Genomic DNA, 22,264 nt, shown 5'->3' with positions numbered 1-22,264 from the left:
CACATGCATACATAGACAGACTTGAAAACGCCTAATTTGTTGTGTGTGTGTGTGTGTCACAATAACTACTAGAAGACAAGGACTGCCATCAAATCGTGTCTTGAATTTACCTCAAACCAGTTGGCGATGGAGTTCTGTGAATGACGGTGTGAGTCTCGCGAATGTTTCGATTTCTGGATGGGTCGCTTGGTGATAAGGTGCGCTCCACATCTCCTCCAGAGCCATAGACTCGGTCGTAGACTGTGGACGCGCTCCAGTCACGGTGTGGAGATTGAGAGAAGGCGTTGCGAGATGGTGATGGAGCGTAGGACTGAAAATTTGGAAAATTACTACCTTTTCAAGTCAAATTCTAAAACTAGTATAGTATAATTTTAGTAAGAATACTGCTTTCAATTTTCATTAAGTTTACTGGATACCATATTTATGGTTTTTAATGTTACCGCTTTTAAAAGTGGATTGGATTACTGTACTTCAGATTAAAACTACAGTACTCTCATGTTTTCTATTCACTGTTTTTGTCATCTACTCAAAATTGTTTTGTGAAAGTTCGTTCTCGGAAGATACAAAAACGAAAAAAAAAAGTTTCTTACCGATTGCCATGGCTTGTCTGTGTTTCTGGACTCTCTGAGAAGCTGTGGACTTCTGAGCATCGTCTCTTCACTGCGTTGTCTGGCATGTTGAAGAAGTGTTGGAGACGTTGGACTTCTGGCTGAGAGTGGAGAACGTGCAGTCTCACGGAATGCTCCGGAAATCGAGGATTGTCCACCTGTAATTACTTGGTTTCCTCTTCCCGTTGATTCTATACGTTCTGTACATTAACATCTACATTCACCGTTACATTTTTATGAATATTTTACTATTCTATTGTTGTGCGAGAAGAGATTAAGTTTGCGTTGAAAAGGAATAAAACCAAGTAGCCGGTTTAGTATTAGGTTTACTGTTTCATCTCTATCTTTCTCTCTCTTTTTGCTAACAGTTTACTACTCATTTCCGATCACAATCATTTTCAATTGACCTTTGTTTCTTCACTTCGAAGTACATTCATCTATGGTCAATGCGTTCGCGAAAGTAGACGTCAAAGCAATTCACTGTTTTCTTAGATGATGAAGGACACACAAACAAAAATCACAAAACGAACCTGCTGAAATGGCGGTCGACACAGCGGTCGGCGTCAAATTGGCGTGAATTTGCTGACCCACTTGTTTTGGCAGAATCTCCACTTTGATCGGGCAACCTGCAATTAATAAACAATGAAACGTCTGTTGAGGTCTTCTTCGCAAGTACAGTTTTATGACTGTTGGGGGGGGGGGGGGGGGTATTCACAGAAAATCAACAACCAAAAAAAAACTGTTGCCAAAAAAACTGTTTTGCGTGATAATCTGACGGGATTAGTTGTTGCAAAACTGACAAAATTGTGATTTTCTGTTTCAACTAACCATGAACTTGCTCTCCATTAAATGTGACATCAATGACATAGGTGCCAGCGTGTTGAGGGATGAAAGTGACCAAGCATCTGGAAATTCAAACTTTTAAGTCCAAAAAATGAAGCTACTCACCTTCCAGCTCCTTGCATTTGCACATTATTTGGCACTCTTCCCTGATTCACCGAAATCTCGAGTTGTCCTTTTCCAGCCTCGACAGCATCCACTGCAGGAATCACGTATAATTGTGAATAGTAGCTAGGCTTCTCAGGTCTTGCTTTGGTATTAGCCAACACATGGCCATCCTCAGGCGGACCGTCACTCATTACGCATCCGCTTCTTTAATTAGTGAGCGGCGTATATGCTAATGGTAATCTTGTGAACTAGTAGGTAGAGTAGTAGGGAATAACAGTTCTCAGGAACTTTCTTCTTGAGAGACGAATTCAATTGAAAAGAGAAGAAAGTAGTGAAAGGAAGTAGGAGGTAAAACGGGGGGAATACAAAAACAGAATTGCGTCTCTCCTCACTGACTGACAGGCTATCAGAATTGGAATACGAACTGAACTTTTGCGGTGGTGTTGTACACGCGCTACTGCTTCGGAAACGAATTTTTCGCGCTTTCTGTCTAAACACTTCGCAACGCCTACTCTCTCTCACAGGCATACACATCTTCTATTCTCTTTTTCCTCTTACCATAGAACTGTACTGGCTGATTTGGCGATCCTCCACCCAACGGTTCCAGGCGAACTTTTTCGGTTGCGTAACCTGAAAAGAAGAAGAAGTTTTGTTTAAAGAAGTCAACAGTTCATGTGATAAACAAAATTGAGAATTTATCTATTTGATGAGATGATGAGACTCTCATCATGAGAGATAGGAAGAGAAGGATGGAACATATCAAATTACTTTTTGTTTAGTTTTTTTTTTTGGAAAAGGGACTGACATAACACAAACACTAGAAACGTTAGTGGAACCAGAGGCAAGAGAGCCCGGTAATTCAAGAATTTTGAAACTAATGATTTGGAACCAGTCTAAATTTCAAAAATCTGATTTAATACGAGACAAGAATACATACAATTTTACTATTTTCCATTTTGAAAAAGTTAATTTTAAGAGTCCTGAGAAAGTATTTCGGATTTTCTCCATTGCTCTGAAAATTTCATAAATGACTAAACGGGATTGAAACGTCATTTGTGTAATTAACACCTTTTTCGGCAAATTCCATCTTGATGAGATATGCCTCTTTGACCAAAATGGCAAAATTAGCTCTGAATTAGAGAATTGTGAACCATGAAACGGCTTTTATTGGATTTGTTGGATTTGTCTAAAAAAGTTGTCAATTGCAAAATTGAAGCCCTATTTTTGTTTAGTCTACTTCAAGATTTTCAGAAGATTCGAAAAATTTTCAAATACTTTCTGAGGACTTTGAAATTGATGATTTGACCACTACTGTATTTGTCCAGTTCTTCAAATTTGTTTCTGAGATTCCAGCCTTACCTGCTACTGAAAGTGGACTTCCGTCAACTTTTCTTCCGGCAATCCAAACTGTCAAATGATGTTCTCCAACTTGCTCAATCTCATACTCTGCTGTGTACTTTCCCGAGCTTCTTGGAATGATTCGAATTGGGAATTCCTTGTTATCGGGTCCCACAATTTTGGCTTGAATATCACTGAGCTCGAGTCCTTCTCCAGTGATATCAAAATGAGCAACACGATTGACCGGAGCTCTGACGAGTCCGGGTCCGGACAGCTCTGAGTAGTAGGACATGGTTCTGAAAGCAGTTTTCTTTTTCACATGTGTTGTTTTATTGATTTTCGTTGTTTCTCTTTTCTCTTGCATTGAAATTACAAAATGTCTTAGTCAGTCTTATGCCGAGAAAAAAATGAGTAATAAAATTCGAAAACAAAGATGTGTCTTCTTCTTTCTTCATCATTTCACTCTATCTGTGTTGCTTCTGGCAACTAAAAATGTGTTGTCTGTGTGTGTACGAGAGTGTGTTTGATGGCAGAAATGTTTCGAGTATGTATGTACATACCTTTCCATTTCCTGTCGCCTCTCGCCGCGATCCTCAACTGGCAATTTCCATGGGCTTCCCGAAACGTGTTCTCCATTGAACCTCATTTCGATTGTATGGGTGATAGACTGAAATTTGGCAAGATTGTTTTGGAAGTGAGGGGTACTTGTTAGTTATCTCAGTTCCTATAAGAAATATTGAAAGAAAACTGTCAGAATCTAAGAATCTCTGAACCTCAAATCGTCAAAATCTAAGAATTTGAACCTCAGAATCTCAGAATCTCCAAGTTTCAACAATTCAAAATCTAAGGATCTCTGAACAGCAGAATCTTAAAATCTCAAAATCTAAATGTAAGAATCTCTAAACTTCGGAATCCCAGAATCTCCAAATCTCAAAAATTCAAAATATAAGCATCTCAGAATCTAAGAATCTCAAAATCTTAGAATCTCAGAATCTCAAAATCTCAGAATCTCAGAATCTCAGAATCTCAGAATCTCAGAATCTCAGAATCTCAGAATCTCAGAACCTCAGAACCTCAGAATCTCAGAATCTCCGAATCTCAAAATCTCAGAATCTCAGAATCTCAGAATCACAGAATATCAGAATCACAGAATCTCAGAATCTCAGAATCTCAGAATCTCCGAATCTCAAAATCTCAGAATCTTCGAACCTCAGAATCTCAGAATCTCCGAATCTCATAAATTCAGGATCTAAGGATCTCTGAACCTCAGAATCTTAGAATCTCGTAATTTCTGTTTCACAAAATTCCTGAATTTCAGGGTTTTAGAAGGTCAGACCCTCCGAATCACAGGATTCCTATTGTCTGATCAATAGTGTAACTAGTTGATAGAATTAACAGTAAATTATACCTGTGTCGGTGTGAAAATGGCCATGTACTGTCGGCTGCCAAGCTCTCGAACTCGACATGGCACTCGGCCGCCATTGATCATAATTTCAAGATTGCCGGATCCGGCAGCAGACGCGTCAACTGAAAATTCAAACGGTTTAGGAAAATAGTGCATTTTGATTAGATGATATTTTCAAGAATGAGCCTTTTTATAACTTCCTGTTCTAGTTTCAATTTTTGCTAGATTATGAGTGTTTGAGGTATTCATAACATTTTTTAAATAATGTAATTTTATAAATTCGAGAAGAAATCTCATTAATATTAAAAAATATCAAAACCTTATAAATTAAAGTTCTAGAAACTCGATTCTGAATACTAGATATACAATTTTTGAGATATATCCACTTTTTAAGAGTCAATAGCATAAATCCATAAATGTCATATGTATCGAATTGCCAAAAACGAAATACACCCGCAATAAACTATGAAACCTCTCGCAACTACAACAATCCGCACACAAAACGTCGGGAATCGAAAATCGGAATATACCCGAACAAAAATTGTTTGGAAGAATGGAAGACAATTTCAATGAGACGCGCCAACCACACAAACAACTACGATTCTTGTGTCCTATAGGTATTACTACTACCGTAGAGTTTTCGAGTAACTAAAGAGACAGAAAATAATGATGACATGGGGGAACCATATGACAATAAGTTCCGTGCTGCACTTTTTTTTTCTTCACCTGAACTCTCTATAGCCTCACATTCCGACTTTCAAGTTGGTTGCATTCGCAAACATATGTGTGTGTGTGTGTGTGGCGCGGGACGTCTTTAGAGGGTGAGTTACTTGTGCAGAAAGGTTATCATCATTTGGTAAATACAAATTCGCGCATCGCAAAATTTTGTTTATTTATTTTAGTGATTTTTGAAATTTCTAAATTTCTGTTTCAAAAAATAACTTCCGAAAAAAATGGTGGTGAAGTATTAACGAGAAGTGTGTTGTTTGTTCGTTTTAGTGAGGGTAAACAGGTATCAAATTGAAAAATGAGTTGAAAAGGGTTCTGAAATTTGAAATTTGTTTTTGAAAATGAAAAAAACAAGAAAAATTCTTTCCCAGGCTTTCAATATATAGAAAAACCGAACTTTTTGAAACCTTACTATCTAATCTTGGAATCTCAGAATCTCAGAATCTCAGAAACTCAGAATCTCAGAATCTCGAAATCTCAGAATCTCAGAATCTCAAAATCTCAGAATCTCAAAATCTCAGAATCTCAGAATCTCAGAATCTCAGAATCTCAGAATCTCAGAATCTCAGAATCTCAGAATCTCAGAATCTCAGAAACTCAGAATCTCAGAATCTCGAAATCTCAGAATCTCAAAATCTCAAAATCTCAGAATCTCAAAATCTCAGAATCTCAGAATCTCTGAATCTCAGAATTTCAACATATGAGAATATTTAAGTCTCAAGAACTGAGAATAATAGAGATTCAAAATTTCAGAATCTGAGAATGTCAGAATCTCAGAATCTGAGAATCTCAAACTTTCATAATCTCAGAATCTCAGAGTCTTAGAATCTCAAAATCTTAGAATTTCAGAATCTCATAATCTCAGAATCTCAGAATCTCAGAATCTCAGAATCTCAGAATCTCAGAATCTCAGAATCTCAGAATCTCAGAATCTCAGAATCTCAGACCCTCAGTATCTCAGAATCTCAAAATGTGAGAATATTTGTCTCAGAAACTCAGAATACTAGTGATTCAAAATTTCGAAATCTCAGATTCTCGAAAAGCAGAGTACAGAAATATGAGAATCTCAAAACTTCAGAATGTCAGACCTTTGGAATTTCAAATTTTCAGAATATTATAATCTCGGATTTTTGAAATCTCAGAATTCGAAAATTCTAGAATTTTAAAATCTCAGTCTCCGAATGTCAGAACAGAATCTCAGATTCTTAAAGTACCGAGACTTCAGACGCTCAGAATCTCAAAACCGCATATTCTCGGAATCTCATTGTATCAAGAATCCAGACTCTCAGTGTTTCAGAATCTCAGAATTTCTAAACCCCATAATCTATGTATTTGAAAATTTGCGAAGCTAAGAATATCATAATCTCGAATCTCAGCGCAATTTTAGGATTCGGAGAAAAATAAATAATATCAAATTTTAAACACAGAATCAATTGTTCAAAAATTATAGTTTTTTTTCAGTGGAAGCAAAAAAAGGAGACCATAGAATGACAATAGAAAAAAAGAGAGAGAACGAAAAATTAGTTTCTCTCGTTCCGATTCAAAAACATACAGTGTTCCAGGGGTTTGTCCCACATCACAAAATTGAAAAAGTCAGTAAATTCTCTCGTTTTCGATTTTGTGCCCCTCCACTCAAACGAGCAAGTATCTCTGCCTTCCTTACTTTTTTTTCCCTCAACTCTCAACTTCAAAGGTAAACAAATATTGTATAACTGAATGAGCATCTCTTGACTTTCCGCAAACTCTAGTCCTTTGGATGCCAAAGGGAACGGAGAGTAACTAACCGGTCGTATAACAGAAGTTTGGCATTCTGTTTCAAGTGTGTGAGTTCTTTTCAAAAATGTCTTTGCCTCTTTTGCTCTCCAAATTTGAGCATTAACTAGATGAAAAATAGGTAGGAATAAATTCAAAAAACGAATACTTGAGTAGTATACAGGTCGAAGAGTTGAATGAAAAACTGGTGTAGAAACTGGCTGATGGGATGTGTTTCCCGGTGTCGATTAAAAGAGAGTTTTACGTTCTATGCGCAGAGGGCAGCACAATTATTGTCGTTGGTAATGTTGTATAGGAATAAAAGTCAAACTGGCTGTGTTTATTGTGTACTGGTTGTTTTGTTTTTCGGAAAAAAAAACTCTTATCTATCTACCCTCATGACTTTTAGTACCTGGAAATAAACCATGGAAAAGTTAGAGACTCTTGTTTCAAGCTGACAATGCTTTTCCTTGTTTTCGGGTTTCCGTTCCTCTCCATGAACCTCACCGACAAGGTTACGCAAATCGAGAAATGTGGGTCAGCGAATTGACATGTCGTCATAAATGTTTGTATGTGTATGTCTGACCGTTTGGTTTCTATCTCTACCCGCCAAATGACCGGAGAGTGACTAATATTTTCGGAGGAGATGGAGAAACACGAGGAAATTTGTCGAATTTTTCGGTTTTTTAAAGATCCTATCTAATCGGGTAGGTTGGCAGGCGAATAGGCGAAGAAGATTCGTGAATCATGGAGAATTTAGATAGAGAAGTTTTGTCGGGATGAGTCAGGAGGGAGGGCATTTGAAATTTGAAAAAGTGAAAATGAGCGTGGGATCTCAGAATCTCAGAGTGAGATTAGTTTGAAACTTCAGAAACTTAAAATGTTGAAATATTAGAATATCAGAGAATAAGAAGGTTAAAATCTTAAAACTCAGAAACCAAAAATTTAAAAATCTCAGAATCTCAGAATCTCAAAATCTCAGAATCTCAGAATCTCAGAATCTTAGAATCTTAGAATCACAGAATCTCAGAATCTCAGAATTTCAGAATCTCAGAATCTCAGAATCTCAGAATCTCAAAATCTCAGAATCTCAGAATCTCAGAATCTTAGAATCTCAGAATCTCAGAATCTTAGAATCTCAGAATCTCAGAATCTCAGAATCTCAGAATCTCAGAATCTCAGAATTTCAGAATCTCAGAATTTCAGAATCTCAGAATCTCAGAATCTCAGAATCTCAGAATCTCAGAATCTCAGAATCTCAGAATCTCAGAATCTCAGAATCTCAGAATCTCATAATGTCAAAATTTCAGAATCAGAATCTTAGATTCTCAGAATCTCAGAATGTCAAAATCTCAGAATTTCAAAATCTCAGCATGTCAAAATCTCAGAATCTCCGAGATTTCTTAATGTTCAAAGCAAAGAGTAGAATTTAGAAAAAATTTTAACTCAATTGTCAATAAACCAGAACATTGAATGGAAAAAGTTTCTTTTTACATAATTATTTGAACTTTGGAATCCTCATAACATGATTATTTGAGAAGCCTAAAATCTAATGAAAATAAAATCAACAAAATTCAAATTCTTAAATAATGTAAAAAGTTTCAACTCACTTTCAAAAGAGTGATCTGTGTTCAACTTGGACGGTACAATCCGGCGCGGCATGTTTCGGACGTGCACCAAGTCTGGTGCACCGACATTGCACGCAAATGGTGCATCGGGTACTCGTTGATCTGCCAGCATCACATCCACACTGTGTTCGCCTGGAAAACACAACGTAATGAAGTACGAATTTACACCTAATATCATTTTGAATGAATGGCACTGACAAAAAACACTCGAGAGACAAAAAGAGACAAGGGGTGGTCTAATCAAAATCATTAAATTGTTGTGTGCGTGTCTTGTCATCAACAAATAATCGATGATCGGCAGAAGGAACAACAGAAGACGTCGGAAGAAGAAGAAGAAGAACCGTAGGTGAAAAAGAGACAAAACGGAGAGTTTTCGGGGCCATCTTTCGCTCGTCGAGACGATGGCGAGAAGAAGGACACCCATGAGGGGGGGGGGGGGGAGGAGGAAGAGATATTGACCGATAACATTAGGCGTAATGTCGATTACCTCCTCCTCCTCCCGACCATCACCACATATACACAACACCGGTGTGCGGTTTCTCTCTGTATCTCTCTCTCTCTCAATTGCCTTAAACCTACTGTCTTGTACATTTATATGAATGGAATGAAACTTATCAGTGACTAAGTTTTTTGTTGTTGGGACATTACTTGGAATGGGGGTGGAAGTAGAAAAAAATACTGGCAAGACCCTCCATGAAGAATGGCATGAGCCCTTATCAGTTTAAGCTTCTTTCCGGAAGGTTTTTTTTTGTTAAACTGGGGATTTCTTTGGCGCCAGAGAGTAAAATTGTTCGGCAAATAAACAAAAATGAAACCTTGGCAAAACAACAACCCAAAATCAAGTGAACAGGTTTACAATCACTCCCACCACAATACTTCAAATTATATAAGTATATATTTTGTAAAGTTTTGTTTCTTCTTCCTTAAAGATGAAAAATGAAAGAAAAAAAACGATAAATGACAAATCTGAGGACGAAAACGGAAAAGATCTTGGGGCTGAACCTAAACCACACCCAAATAGGGAGAGAAGATAGATGCCTAGAGGTCGATAACAAAAGGTGTTAGTTTCTTTGTATGATAAGACACTGGTACTAGAGTGGTGAAGTAAAATAGTACAGAAATTGTTTCTAATGGAGCATCTAATAAGGAGCAATAAAAAGTTTGTGTACCTAGTGTGCTTGTGCTCTTGTTGTTATCAAAAAATTATTTTGAAAAGTGAGCAGAAGACGAAAGAGAGGAAATCAGGAAAAAAAGGATATGAATATATGTTTCTTCTCAGAAGAAGAAGAAGAAGAAGAAGAACAAATCAAATTTTAGATTCCTCCTCTCTCCCTCTCTTTAGGTTTTTCTTTCACAAACAAAACTACAAACCTGGTTCATTTGGCGTCCATTCGATTTTAAACGTGACATCGTCCAATGTGACGATTTTGGCTGGGAACTTGCCACCCGATGGTGCTAAAACTCAGAATTCTAGATAGATCTATAGAACCGAATTACAAAAATAAACGTACCAACATAAAATAAGCTTTGAGACATTGAAGAACAAAAAGACACTGATGGAGCAGACAGCGACACAGACGAACAACATATATTTTGATTTTCTTCCTCTTTTTTTTTTATTTTAATTTTTATAGAGAGAGATTCATGCGTTTAGGTGAAAAGGAAAGGTGAACATTTTTGTGATAGTTAGTACAATACACACTTTTCACATGTAATATGAATTTAGTACGGGGGTTTTAAAAAATACCTGTGACATAAGCGCTGATATCTTTGGCATCTGCTCCAACAGCATGGACCATGAAGGATGCGGTTTTTCCAACTGATGCTGATCTCAAATTTTCACCATAGGTGGACACTGATGAAGCGTCGGCAATGTCCAAAACGAATGGGGAGCCTTTAAGATTAGGGTAGCCAGAATGATATCAAAATAAAGATTCTATGTACCTTTAATCTCCATTCTATTGAACAACACGTGGATTTTGTATTGACCAGCTCCGTCGGGAATGAACGATACTTGGTGGTTTTTTGAATTTCCTTGTTCTTCGATGTTCAACGGAATTTCTCTTCCGTGACGTAGAACCGTAACCTGAAAAGAAAAGAAAAAAAAATCAAAACACACTAATTTACCAGAACCCTTGTGCTATCAATAAACAAGTTTCGAAATCAGATATCTCTTTTTTTCGTCTTTCTCTGTACACATCATTTACTGATGATCGGAAAAGGGAAGGCAGGAATGCGTTGGGTTTCTCATTCCTCACCCAATTTCGTTTCCCTATTCTCTCGTCTTCTCATGATTAGAATTTAGTACGATGGAGGGGGCTATGTTAAAGTGACAAAGATATGATATGACTGAATGAGGGTGTTTTCTAAAGTAGCTGCGATGTTTTGGGAATGTTAGGAATCCAATGGCTTAAACGATGAATTGAGAATGAATAACGCTAAAATTCGGCTGGTGTTTGGGATTTCTGTGAAAAATAAAAAATTTAATTTGAAGTTTTAACCTCAGGCTGTCAAAACTTTAATGTCTAGGACTCCATTTTTTTGAACATCGCGAAAATTCGGAATTCATTGATATTGGAACTTTGGAGCTTCAGAGTTGGTTGATACCAAAAGTATGAAGTTGTAATCATTATCAAATGTCTGTTAATATACGGTACCAGGCACTAAAAATGTAGTCCAGAATTTTTTTTAATTGTTCCAAAATTTTATAATACACTTCAAAATTAGATTTTTGATTTAGCAATTGTAGGTTTTGCAAATCTTTTTGAGCAAGATGAAAAGGTTCAAAACCGCGGTATTTTTAAATTTCAGTGCTAATTTTGACCTTTTTTGTTACAAACGGCATAGCTCATCAATATGGAATTTGGGAAAAAAGTTGTCAATCACAAACAAGAAGCTCTCATTTTGTTTAGTATGCTCTGAACTTTTCAGACAATTTCAAAACTTCTGCTTTATATTTACTGGGTTAATACTAAAACTAGACACTTCTTTCAAGATTCTATGATTTCCAGACCGAAGATTTCAACCACCCACTGTTTCAGAGTTCCCGAATTTCTGATACTTACACTCAAATTTCCATGTCCTGCTTGGGAAGTGTTTACAGAAAACCTCAATTCTTGTCCAACTAATCCGACATCAAGACCATATACATTAACAAGACCAGAATCGAACACCTGAAAGTACCAATCATCTCATAATTCATCGATTATCATTCGATGATAAACCTGGCATGCGAACGGGCTTCCTCGAATGTGTTCGCCGTCGTACAGGATGCCGATTCTCCATAGTCCTGAAAACAAAACATCTCATTTCCCTCGTTTCCATCTCCGCCCGATTTCAGTCCATCTTGTTGATTAAATAGATTGGAAGATCGAGAGGAAAAATGGTTCTTCTTTGATCACTATCTCGTTGTCCTGGACTCGGTTTATTATACGGGAAAAAGACGGGAAAGCGAAAGAAAGAGGGTTACGTTCATATTGGCCCCTATTGGTACCGGCGTGGTGTCATCAAAAGATACGACCCCCCGATTTTCGACGACCGCAAGATGTTACGAATTGATAAGATGGTCCCTTTCGACTAGCGAACGTATATAACATTAAGAACATACCGACTTCCTGAGGGGTGAATGTGGCCATGTAGGTGTTGTTCTGATGTCGGACAGTGCATGGATGAACTGTTCCAGATGGTGACACAGCTTCAACGTAAACTGATCCAGACACTGCGTCTCCATGAGCGTTGATCTACAAGTTATTATGTTCTCTAGTTTCTACTAGTTGATATGAGCAATCTCACCACAACTTCCACAATGGACCCAACTGAGCATGGCTCTGAAAGTCCTGAGAACGAAACGAGTCCAACATCGGGCGATCTTGTCAACGGCATTTCTCTGTATGCAGATGCTTCCAGAACAGCTGGGATTGGTGGTGCTGGTGGAATATGAGAGCTATTTTGTGCTGAAGTAGGCGGTGGCGGTGGTGTAGGCTGGAAAACGTGATATGATAAAAAATTGATATGGTGGTACAATGTATGTTGTTCGTAATCTGATACAGAAGCGCAAAAATGGAAAGTAAATAAATACCTTGTTAAAAAATTCCGTAACTAAAAATTATTTTTTGAAACAAGCTTCAAAGAAACCAAAAAAAAACACAATTTCTTGCTTTTTATACGTTTCAGTCAACTTATGTCTACCTTACATCACGAGCTTTTACTGAAAAATTTCAAAAATTCATTTTAGATTAAAATCAAAATTATACGATTCTTGCAAAAAGCGCTGTTGACTATTTTCAAAAAAAAAACTTAAATTATAAAATTGCTCCAAATTCATATAGTTTTGATTTCGACATTTTCTGACAGAATTCATTATTTGAGGATTCGGATGTCTACCGTATTTCCTTTAATAGAAGCTCATGGGCTTCTATTTTTCAGCATCTCTCTCAGGGTGGGCTTCTATTAGAGGTGGGCTTCAATTGGAGGGTGGGCTTCTATTTTTCAATGATTTATTTTCAAAAAACATTGTATTCGAAGATTTAGAAATTTGACAATTTGGAAGATAAGACTTCTAAGATTCAGTGTTTTGAAGAACTCGAAATTTTCATTCTGCAAAAATTAGAAAATTCAGAAATTGAGAAATTGTCGAGGTCTAATATCACAGTTCTGAAAATTCTGGAATTTTGGAATTACCGTATTTTCTCTAATAGAAGCCCATGGGCTTTTACTATTCGAAGCACCTTGCTGGGTGTGCTTCTAGCAGAGCTTCAATTAGAGATGGGTATTTATTAGAGGGAATACGGTATATTTATGCAATGATTTACGATACCGGATTGAAAAATCATATTTCGAATTTTTAAATGGAAGATAATCAACTTCGAAGTCATAAAAAATTAGTCCAGAATTTTTGGATTTTGATATTTTTAGAGTATACTTAAAATAATATTTCCACATTTCTGCCAAAGTCCATTCTAAGGAAATAAGCGATCTGTGACTTTAAAAAAATGACTAAAATTAGCACTGAAACTCGTTTCGTTGGATTTGTACGAAAATATTCTCTATTTCAAAACTAGAGCTTAAAACTTGTTCAGTACTTTCTGAAACTTTCAGACAAATGGGAAAATTCTAGACTACTTTTTTGGGACTTCCACGTTGACAATCCTCTACTAAACTAGACAAATCATGGTACCTTATTGTACAAAACTTAGGATGCTTTTATTAAAAACAATGAACTAATAGATGAAATGATCTTTTCACGCTAGTTAACCAAAGTTTTCTTAAGATATTACAACTAATCAAAGGAGGGGGAACCGTTCAATGCGACACTGACGAAAATCGAAAGTAACAAACAGTGTCACGCGCGCGAAGGTTTCCGTTTTTTTTATAACCATCACACCCTCGGTTATTCTACCTCCACCTTCTCTTTTCATGCCAAAGTTTTACTAACTAACCAGCACAACTTGAACTATCGACGGTGACTGCTGGTGAGGTTGTGGCTGATGATGTTGTTGTTGTTGCTGAGGTTGATGATGTGATTTTGTCTGAAATGAAACATTCAGAAAGGACGAAACTGGGCTGTTCATCAAGTGATTGGCTTGCGACAGAAGAGATTGAAAAAAAAAACAACGATTTACAAAAAGAAGACGATATCAACATTCCACTATCTGAACTGTTCCCTATTATCAATTTAACACATACACGTCCTTCTGGCCAGGTGCCAAGTTTCATCCACCCTACTCCTCCTCAAATAAATAAAACTTAATGGATCAAGATGAATTACGCAGATACACCCTGAAGGGGTTTGGATGCGAACCAAATGAATGGTGATATCAATTTCAAGGTTACTAAACAGTTCCAAATAAAAAACTAGTAGTCCCCCGAATTCCTCTCACCTGCGCAATATGATTGACGTGTTGCGCTTCAAGCTGTTTGATAATATGGAGACGTCGTTGCGCGAATGATTTGTGTGATATGTCCACCTGCAAAACAATAAAAAATATTTGTGAAATTGGTTGTTGCGAGAGGAGACGTTCGAAAATGTCATATAAAGATTAATAATTAAGAAATATGTTGTTATTTTCATTCCGCACGATCTCCTGCAAAAATTTTTTTTGTAGATTAAATTTGGTTCAAAGCAAAGTTTGATCTACTATTAAAATTTTAGGCTCGTCAGGTCTGAAGCACAATTTGAAAAATTATTGTCCATTTTTCCAAACCGTTGCTGTGGTACTTTGTCAAACTACAGGTTTCAGTTGATTTTCGGCCATTTGGACCATTTTTTAGAACTCTGGAGCTCGGCTTTCAAGTTGCCTTTCTTTTTAAGAAAATTCAAAGCTTTAAAATAGGCATGTAATGAAAATTTCCTAGTTTTTCAGCTATTTACCGATTTCAGAACAACACCTTTTTCATTACAGAGAAGGCCCAAAAAAAAGATGTCTTTCAGAAATCGGCCAATAGCGTAAAAACAAGGAGCATTTAAAAAATTCTGTGAACGCAAAATTTTCAATCTGGGTCTGTTTTACACCATTGAAAACTTTCAAAATGATCGGAACGTTGACAATAAACATACTGCTGAAAATGGTCAAAATGGTCAACAATGAACTGAAAAAATACATCTTGTATACTTTATTAACCGGTATTTTAGGTATTTTTCAAAGAGGAAGTGTTTTTAAAACCATATCTACTTACCTCAGTTTCAGACGAGATTTGCGCAACTTTTCCTGCTTCTTGCTTTGGCGCACGCACTGGCGATACTGTAGTTCTCACAGTCGACGTTGATGTTGTTGCTCCAGGATTTCTATTTTCCGGATGAGCACGAGACGCTGCTCTCGAAGTGCTCCGTGTCTCTTCCTGGGTGTGAACTTGTAATTGGATAGGGCTCGCTGGTAGTTCGGAGCCCTGACAGTAGATACGAACCTGGAATATGAAAATTGTTTTAATGAAAAGGAATACTGTGTAATTAATATCGCAATATGAAATTATTTGTAGAAACAACACAAAAACTATTTCGAATCGCATTTTCTTCCTGCCCTAATTAGATCAATCACTTTCCGAGATGAAGTTGATGATATCGGTTTGTGTATTGCAACATAACTTGGAAGAGAGAATGCGTGTGGTTAATCAGTTTATCTTCTAAACGATTTGACATGACTATCATTTGATATTAGAGTCTAGTGATTTGAGTTCAAATACTTTGAAAAAAATTGTATTCAACGAACAAAATCTATTTGAATCCTTCTTTTTGATAAAAAAGAACCTAATAAATACTATTGTTTCCTGTTTGAGAAAAAAGAGTAGTAAATAATAGAAACAACATGTCATTTGAAGGTCGCGCTGGCAAACAACAAGAATCAGAATCACTTACAGTATGATAGAATCTGGATTGAATTTTTTGACGGATACTCTCATAGCCTACAGTTTCAGACATCTTGTTAGGTATACTAAACCTCTTGTAAACGATCCTTAGAAGTGAGATACAATTTTTTAAGTCGGCGAAAGGGGAAAAAACTTTTAGCAATTATCGCTTTCCGAAATTTATGCATCCATCTCTCTTGCTAAATGTCCAGAAAAATACATGTCCAGAAAAAGGTAATTGCGTTAGTCGGATGGGCTAGAACGCGACACCACCGGATTCACGTGTACACAATAACATTATTCGGCACCCGTACGCGCATAATGTTGCGGTAAGAGGAGACAGAGGAGATGCAACGAAGAAGAATCGAACGCATGCCTGACGACGGAGGTCAAGGAGAGAAGAGACAGATATCGAAAGGTGGTGTAGGGGGGTTTAGTAGTGTTGAATGCGACAAACCGTAAGCGGAAACCCGAATTGGAGGAGGGATGGCTTGTGAAGTTTTGAAAGAATCGGGCCCCGAAATTTATAACTCACTTCTACAGACAGCATTGGTGGCAGTGAACGGAAACTAACCGACATGGCAAGTAGGGGAATGGGGAAAAATGGATGAAGTGAAAGCGTAAACGGTGTGTATTGTGGAGTGCAAGCGGATTTTAGAACGGAAAAAAAGGGATTTGTTGTGTTTTTTGTTTTGGAGTAAATAAATACGTAGTTGTTTGGTGTTCACAAAAATAATGAGATAACTGTCGGTTTATAGGAATACTATAAATATTTAGATTTCTGCAATCTTTGGCACGTTTTACGATCGAAGTTGAATCTTTTGTTGTTTTTCTTCACCTTGTTCTAGTTTTAAAACCGATTTTTGATTTTCACAACATTTTAATACGGTTTTAACAACTTTTGAATGCTCTCAACTAAGGCTTCCATTTCGGTCGGTCGAAAATCGCCGACCGCCGACCGGCCACCGACCCAGCCGACCGACAGCCGACCGAGCTGACCGATCGGGCGGCGCGCCGACCGATTTTGTGCCTTTGCGCATAAAAACACGAATTTTTGCGTACGAAGCACTTTATTTTACGACAAACGAGGCTTTTAGTGAGTAGTTTGTCGTAAAATACAATGCAGCGTATGCAAACACGTTGACGCGCAAATGCACGAAAACGGTCGGCGCGCCGACCGATCGGTCAGTTTGGTCGGCTGTCGGTCGGTCGGCTAATTTCCCGACCGAATGAAAGCCTTACTCTCAACAGCCTAAAAACGGTCTAAAAATAGTATTTGAACATTTGCCACTAGGTCGATATAAACTCGTGTCGTGAAATTAAGTAAATTTGAACACCACCAACCCAAATGTGAAATTTCTTGATAATGAGCAAAAACTTCATTTTCTTGGTATTTAGGAAATATTTAATCAGTTAAGGGCAAATTTTTGGGTGTAAAAACATCGAGTTTTCTGCCGAAAATTTCAAAACTCAATTATTTGGGTTTTCAAGGATGTTTCGACAGTCTTAAAGCTTACTTTGAAGTGAAACAATTCCCGAAGTTCAATTAAAATTACCAAAAATTAATCAATAACTATCCTAATTTTTTTAAATTGATATAAAACACACAAAGTTCTTTCTCAAATGTCGAAAAAATCAAATTTTATGATACGTCACTTTTAATTAAATCGTTAAATTGGTTATGATCAGAGAATAATATGAAATCTGCTTTCAAAAATTGCCTCAGAAAGTAATTTTAGCAAAACCAACTTGTACTAAAAATAATCAGTCAAACTTGAAGGCCAAGCCGTCTACTCCATCCTCTCCTTCTCCTAATTCAAACTTTTTTCTAATATTAACAATTTTTGCTATTTGTGACTCAGTCTCTTCCTATCGGTCCGCCGCAATCTTTTGTAGAAATCTAACGAGGCCAGCGCCCATACTACTACAGAACAATACGTGGTTGTATCTAATTAGCAATCCAGCACACGACATACCTCTACTCGGGTTTTGACTTTGAGTCGCATAGTTTTTCAGTGGATCCAGAAAAAATGAAGTGAATAAAATAAAATGAAATCGAATAGATAACTACCAAAACGGTGACACGTTGTGGAAATAGAGTGGCTGTGGTATCGTTTCGTTGATTGTTTTTTCCGGAAAAAAAAGTGTCATCAGTTTTATACTGTGTATTTTCTCACATATTGTATGGGGTGCCAGAATGGTTTCAAAACGCGTGCAGAGATAGTGTGCCTAGTAGGGAGAGTTTAAAGGAAGTTGGACAATAAAACGATGAATATCGTTCGTTTCTTGGTTATGTTGGGGTTTTCAGTTTTCAGTTCTCCAGCTGAATGGAAGGATGGGATGGTAAGAAAAATAAAACGAGAAGAAGGAACAAATAATCTTCGAGCAGCTGCTACCATTTTTAATATTTGATATGACTCGAAAAAAGTTTTCTAGATTTTTCTCTTCATCTAACCTGAAGAAATCCTTGCTCCACTGGAATCAAAGACAAGTTTGCTCCTTGGCTCGTTCGACTTTTTCTCAATTGAATTGCTTCGTTTGAATAAATTTCACCGGTAGACCCAACGACCTGCACATCTAACTCCTCAATTCGTACTTCGTTTCCAGAAGTGAACGCCAGATCTAGGTTGACCTGAAGAAGTAAAGATTTAGACATTTTCCAAATTCCATATTTTCTCTAATAGAAGCCCACCTCTAATAGAAGCCCATAGGGCTTCTATTAGAGAAAAATTCGAAATTCCAGAATGTTTAGAACTGTGAATTTAGAATTCGCGAATTTCTCGAATTTTTTTCTAACTTCTAAACTTCGGAATTTATGATTTTTAAAAATATTAAAATTTTTCTGCATTCCAAAATTTTCGAACTTTAGAATTTTGAGATCCTTTAATCTCAGAACTTCATAAATTTGGATTTTTGGAATTTTGAATTAAGAATGAAAACTTCGAATTCTCCAAAACACTTGAATTTCAAAAGTCTTTTCTTCCGAATCGTCAAATTTCTGACTTTTTGAATAAAATTGCTTTTGAAAATAAATCGTTGAAAAATAGAAGTCCACCCTCTAATTGAAGTCCACCCTAAGAAAGAGGTTGGAAAGTAGTTGCCTATGGGTTTATATTAGAGGAAATACGGTAAAATGAATAAAAAAAGCTAAAATAAGTTAGGCTACCTGTTGATTAACATAGCAATCAGTGTACTTCACTTGTTGTTCCAATGGAATTGAGCACAACGCGGCAACCAGAGCCATTGTACCTGAATATGGGCATACTCATAGTTTTCTAGTGAGTGATCAGACTTTTCAAATTTGGGAATTTTGTGAATTTAATTTTTCTAGATTTCCAGAAAAATTCTGAAGGTTTCACTAATATTTATGGGGAAATCATTCTGTCGGTTCGTTCAGTTCAAAACATTTTGCTTGAACAAATTTGAACACCTATTCGTTCTGTTTTTCTTGGTTTTTTGAAAGATCATGTACAATTTTGTGCAAAAAAGCGAAGAAAGTATATAGAAATTCATTGAAAAGTTACCTATATTTTCTATTTAAAGCCCACAATTATCTCGTTTTCCTAGAGTGATATTAAATTTTTGAGATTAAATAAATTATTTATCATAATATCATCAATATTTTATCAGTTGACACTTTTTTGATACATCTCATGCGAACCGAGATATTGGAGCTTGAAATTGACGGTTTTGTCAGAAAAAATAGGTGATTTCGAAAAAAAATTTTTTTTTGGAAATAATTGATAACAATTTCCAAAAAAAAAATTTACTGTAAAAATCTAGTTGCACTGTTCTTAACGTTGGTCTATTTTACTCACCCAGATGTTCTCCTTGAGGATCGGCAATGTCATCTGCGCCGATGAGCGATCCGACACCAATGTCTGCAGCTGCGTCGAGCACTGAAAGCGCATATTACTTTTTTTTTGTCAACAAAAGACCGAAAAAACTTACCAACTGCCACATTTTCAACAAAATCGTTCAAATTCTCAAATCGCATTCGTTCGATCTCGGGAACCGAGCCACCACACGCTTCCACTAGATGGGCGAGAAGGAAACCATCACTCCAGGAATGCTCGAGATCTTCGACGTTGCAGTCTGGCAGAAGCTGAAATAACGGGTTATTGAAGAATTGAAAACATCATTCAAGCTTACCAATGACACTTTTTTCAAAGTTGCTCTGTACCCTGGAGCACCTTTAGTTATGAAATATGACAAATACGTCAAGCAGGAGAGTTCATCTAGATGTGGAGATGACAAGTGATCAGAAGAAATGATTCCAGGGACTTCTAAGTATCGTTCAGCAAGTAATATAGCTCGGTGACAATTCTCTCGAGCTGCTGACGGATCTAAATTCCTCCATTCCGGGCACAACCCAGGCTGACAGTATTCAAGAAGAGCGCTTAGAGCAATTCCATCGTTCCAGTTTGTTCGGAAATTCGTGAGTTTCAGTTCAGGAAGAGCGCTCTGGAACAACCGAAACTATTGGAAAGCTCAGTTTGTGCATTCCTACCTGTATCCAAGCCATAACCAATTTCTTTGGAGGAATTTTTGTTTTACACGCGATTTGATACCTTTGAACCAGACACCAAATCAAGCCCAATATCAATTTCTCATTTCCATCTACAATATCATGACTTCCAATGTTTACTGTCTTCACACCATCTTCTCGAAGAGCATCCAGTGCCATTTGCACATTCATTAGTTTTTGAATTTCCGTTGGTTCTTGATCGTACACCTTTCCATAGTACCTTCGCCCCTGGAGGATTTCTACGAGTCTGATGAGATTCACACCATCCGATAAATCTTGGGTCAAGTCTTGTATCACATTTCCTTGTAGCTGAAATAGAATGTTTGCACATTTGAATTTTTCGTGGAATGCTAACATATATTACTAATCATTTGTCCAACCGATTATGTTCTAGGCTCCGGTCAACGGGGAGCATGCATGTTATCACAAGAGCGCCTCCCCGAGGCTCTATGAAAATTAAGGTGCGCAAAACTTTTGGCGGACGTGTACAAATACGGGTGACAGTTACCTAGGAAGTGAACAGAAGAAGGAGGGAAAACGAAAAGAGGGAAAACGCTCTTTTCCAAGTGGATTGGCAAATATGGGTAAACACTTTGGCAGGTATGGTACACACTAAAGTCGAATTTGTATAGTCAGTAAGAGGGAAAAGCGAGAATTACTAATTCTTCTAATGTTTCTAATTTGACTGCTACCTTTTCAAGTATTTATGAGTTGTGACAAGTGTTGTCAGAGGTGTACAACTGTATCATTTCAAACAAAAAAAGACTCAAAACTTCAAAAAAAAACACCAACCTGCTCATTTATCCAGTTTGTAAATGTGTGAAGTTGAATATCGATCCATTTCTGACGAGCCTCTTCTCCTTGCTTGCCCATTGCAGGACCCGAGATGGCAAACTATCGGCCTTTCTTATTTTATAAAACCAAATCGCTGAAATCACATGTGGTGAGTGGTGGACACGAACACCTGCTGTGGACACATGGACGCCCTCGGACAGGTAACAAGAGAAAAAAGGCAATAAAAGTTGAGGGGGACTTTGTCACGGATTAGAAGATTTCAATAATAATGAGTGCTGACGAGGGATGCATGGGACAAAGAATGAATGACAAAGGAAGGAAGTGTGGAATTTATGATCAAAGACGAGAGGATAGGAAATCGTAAATTTGGATTTTTTATTCATGGAAATGAGAGTCAAAAGACACAAATTTCGAAATTAAAATATTCGATCAGAGTTTTGAAAGGAAAAAAAAAGTTTTTTTTTTCCAGAAAAAATATGCGTCTGAATAGCGTATTTTGTCTGATAGAAGCTCATCCAAACTGTCTATTTTGAGCTCACTTATCTTAAATCCTCTGAAAGATATCAAAAAAGTTTCAACTGATGAAATATTAGTGATACTATGATAAATAATTTATTAGTTGACAAATTTTTGATATCTTTCACAAGAATCGAGATAATTGCGCTCAAAGTTAACGGTTCGGCTTAGAAAGTTTATAGTAAAACGATGTAATGCTTTGGTTATAAAATCAAAATTGTAAAAATAATCAAACAACTTTTTTCAAAAAATTTTTTTACTAGTCAACGTTAGAAATTTAAATTTAAAAAAAAATATTTGAAAATTGCGAAAAACACATAAAAAGTCGAGTCAAAAATTTTGTATAACATCCGATTTTTGCACTTTTGCGCCTCGAGTGTACAAAAGAGTGATTTTGGCGTTTTTTTCAACTAGTCACTGCGGTCTAGGTAAGAGTTCTAAAGAGCCGTGAACACACGAACACAGTCAAAAAGCGAAAACACAGAAATGGGTAGCTGTAAGAAAAATATAGCAACACTCAGTGCCCTTCCGCCCTTAGATAAAGTATTTAAAAGTGAGAGACAAGTAAATAAAAAGTCGGGTACTAAGGGTAAGTGTGAGAGAGAGAAGAGTCCGAAATCGTGATTAGAGAAACGGACGGTAGGGGAAGCTCAAAGGGAAAAGCTCGCGAGACGCA

At 36.9% G+C, this 22,264-nt stretch overlaps 1 protein-coding gene across 1 annotated transcript; it reads right to left on the bottom strand.

Moving 5' to 3' along the window:
- Positions 1–1,766: 1,766 nt before the first annotated feature.
- Positions 1,767–21,150, bottom strand: Cbr-fln-2.2 (the record flags this gene model as incomplete). Its single annotated transcript, XM_045238867.1, has 25 exons — positions 1,767–1,940; positions 2,115–2,186; positions 2,866–3,190; positions 3,455–3,561; positions 4,303–4,421; positions 8,391–8,901; positions 9,780–9,863; positions 10,190–10,302; positions 10,353–10,494; positions 11,474–11,581; positions 11,633–11,697; positions 12,016–12,148; positions 12,201–12,389; positions 13,847–13,936; positions 14,288–14,374; positions 15,084–15,311; positions 15,760–15,835; positions 16,285–16,286; positions 18,205–18,381; positions 18,916–18,998; positions 19,568–19,648; positions 19,701–19,854; positions 19,902–20,213; positions 20,260–20,586; positions 21,070–21,150. The coding sequence occupies 25 exons, from the start codon at positions 21,148–21,150 to the stop codon at positions 1,767–1,769; spliced, it is 3,840 nt and encodes a 1,279-aa protein (XP_045095910.1).
- Positions 21,151–22,264: the final 1,114 nt, after the last annotated feature.

The sequence above is a fragment of the Caenorhabditis briggsae genome (genome assembly GCF_000004555.2).
Source record: "Caenorhabditis briggsae complete genome, chrX, whole genome shotgun sequence".
Classification (NCBI taxonomy): Eukaryota; Metazoa; Nematoda; class Chromadorea; order Rhabditida; family Rhabditidae; genus Caenorhabditis; species Caenorhabditis briggsae.
The sequence above is the reverse complement of the archived record's forward strand: the minus strand, read 5'-3'. Positions and strand labels throughout refer to the sequence as shown.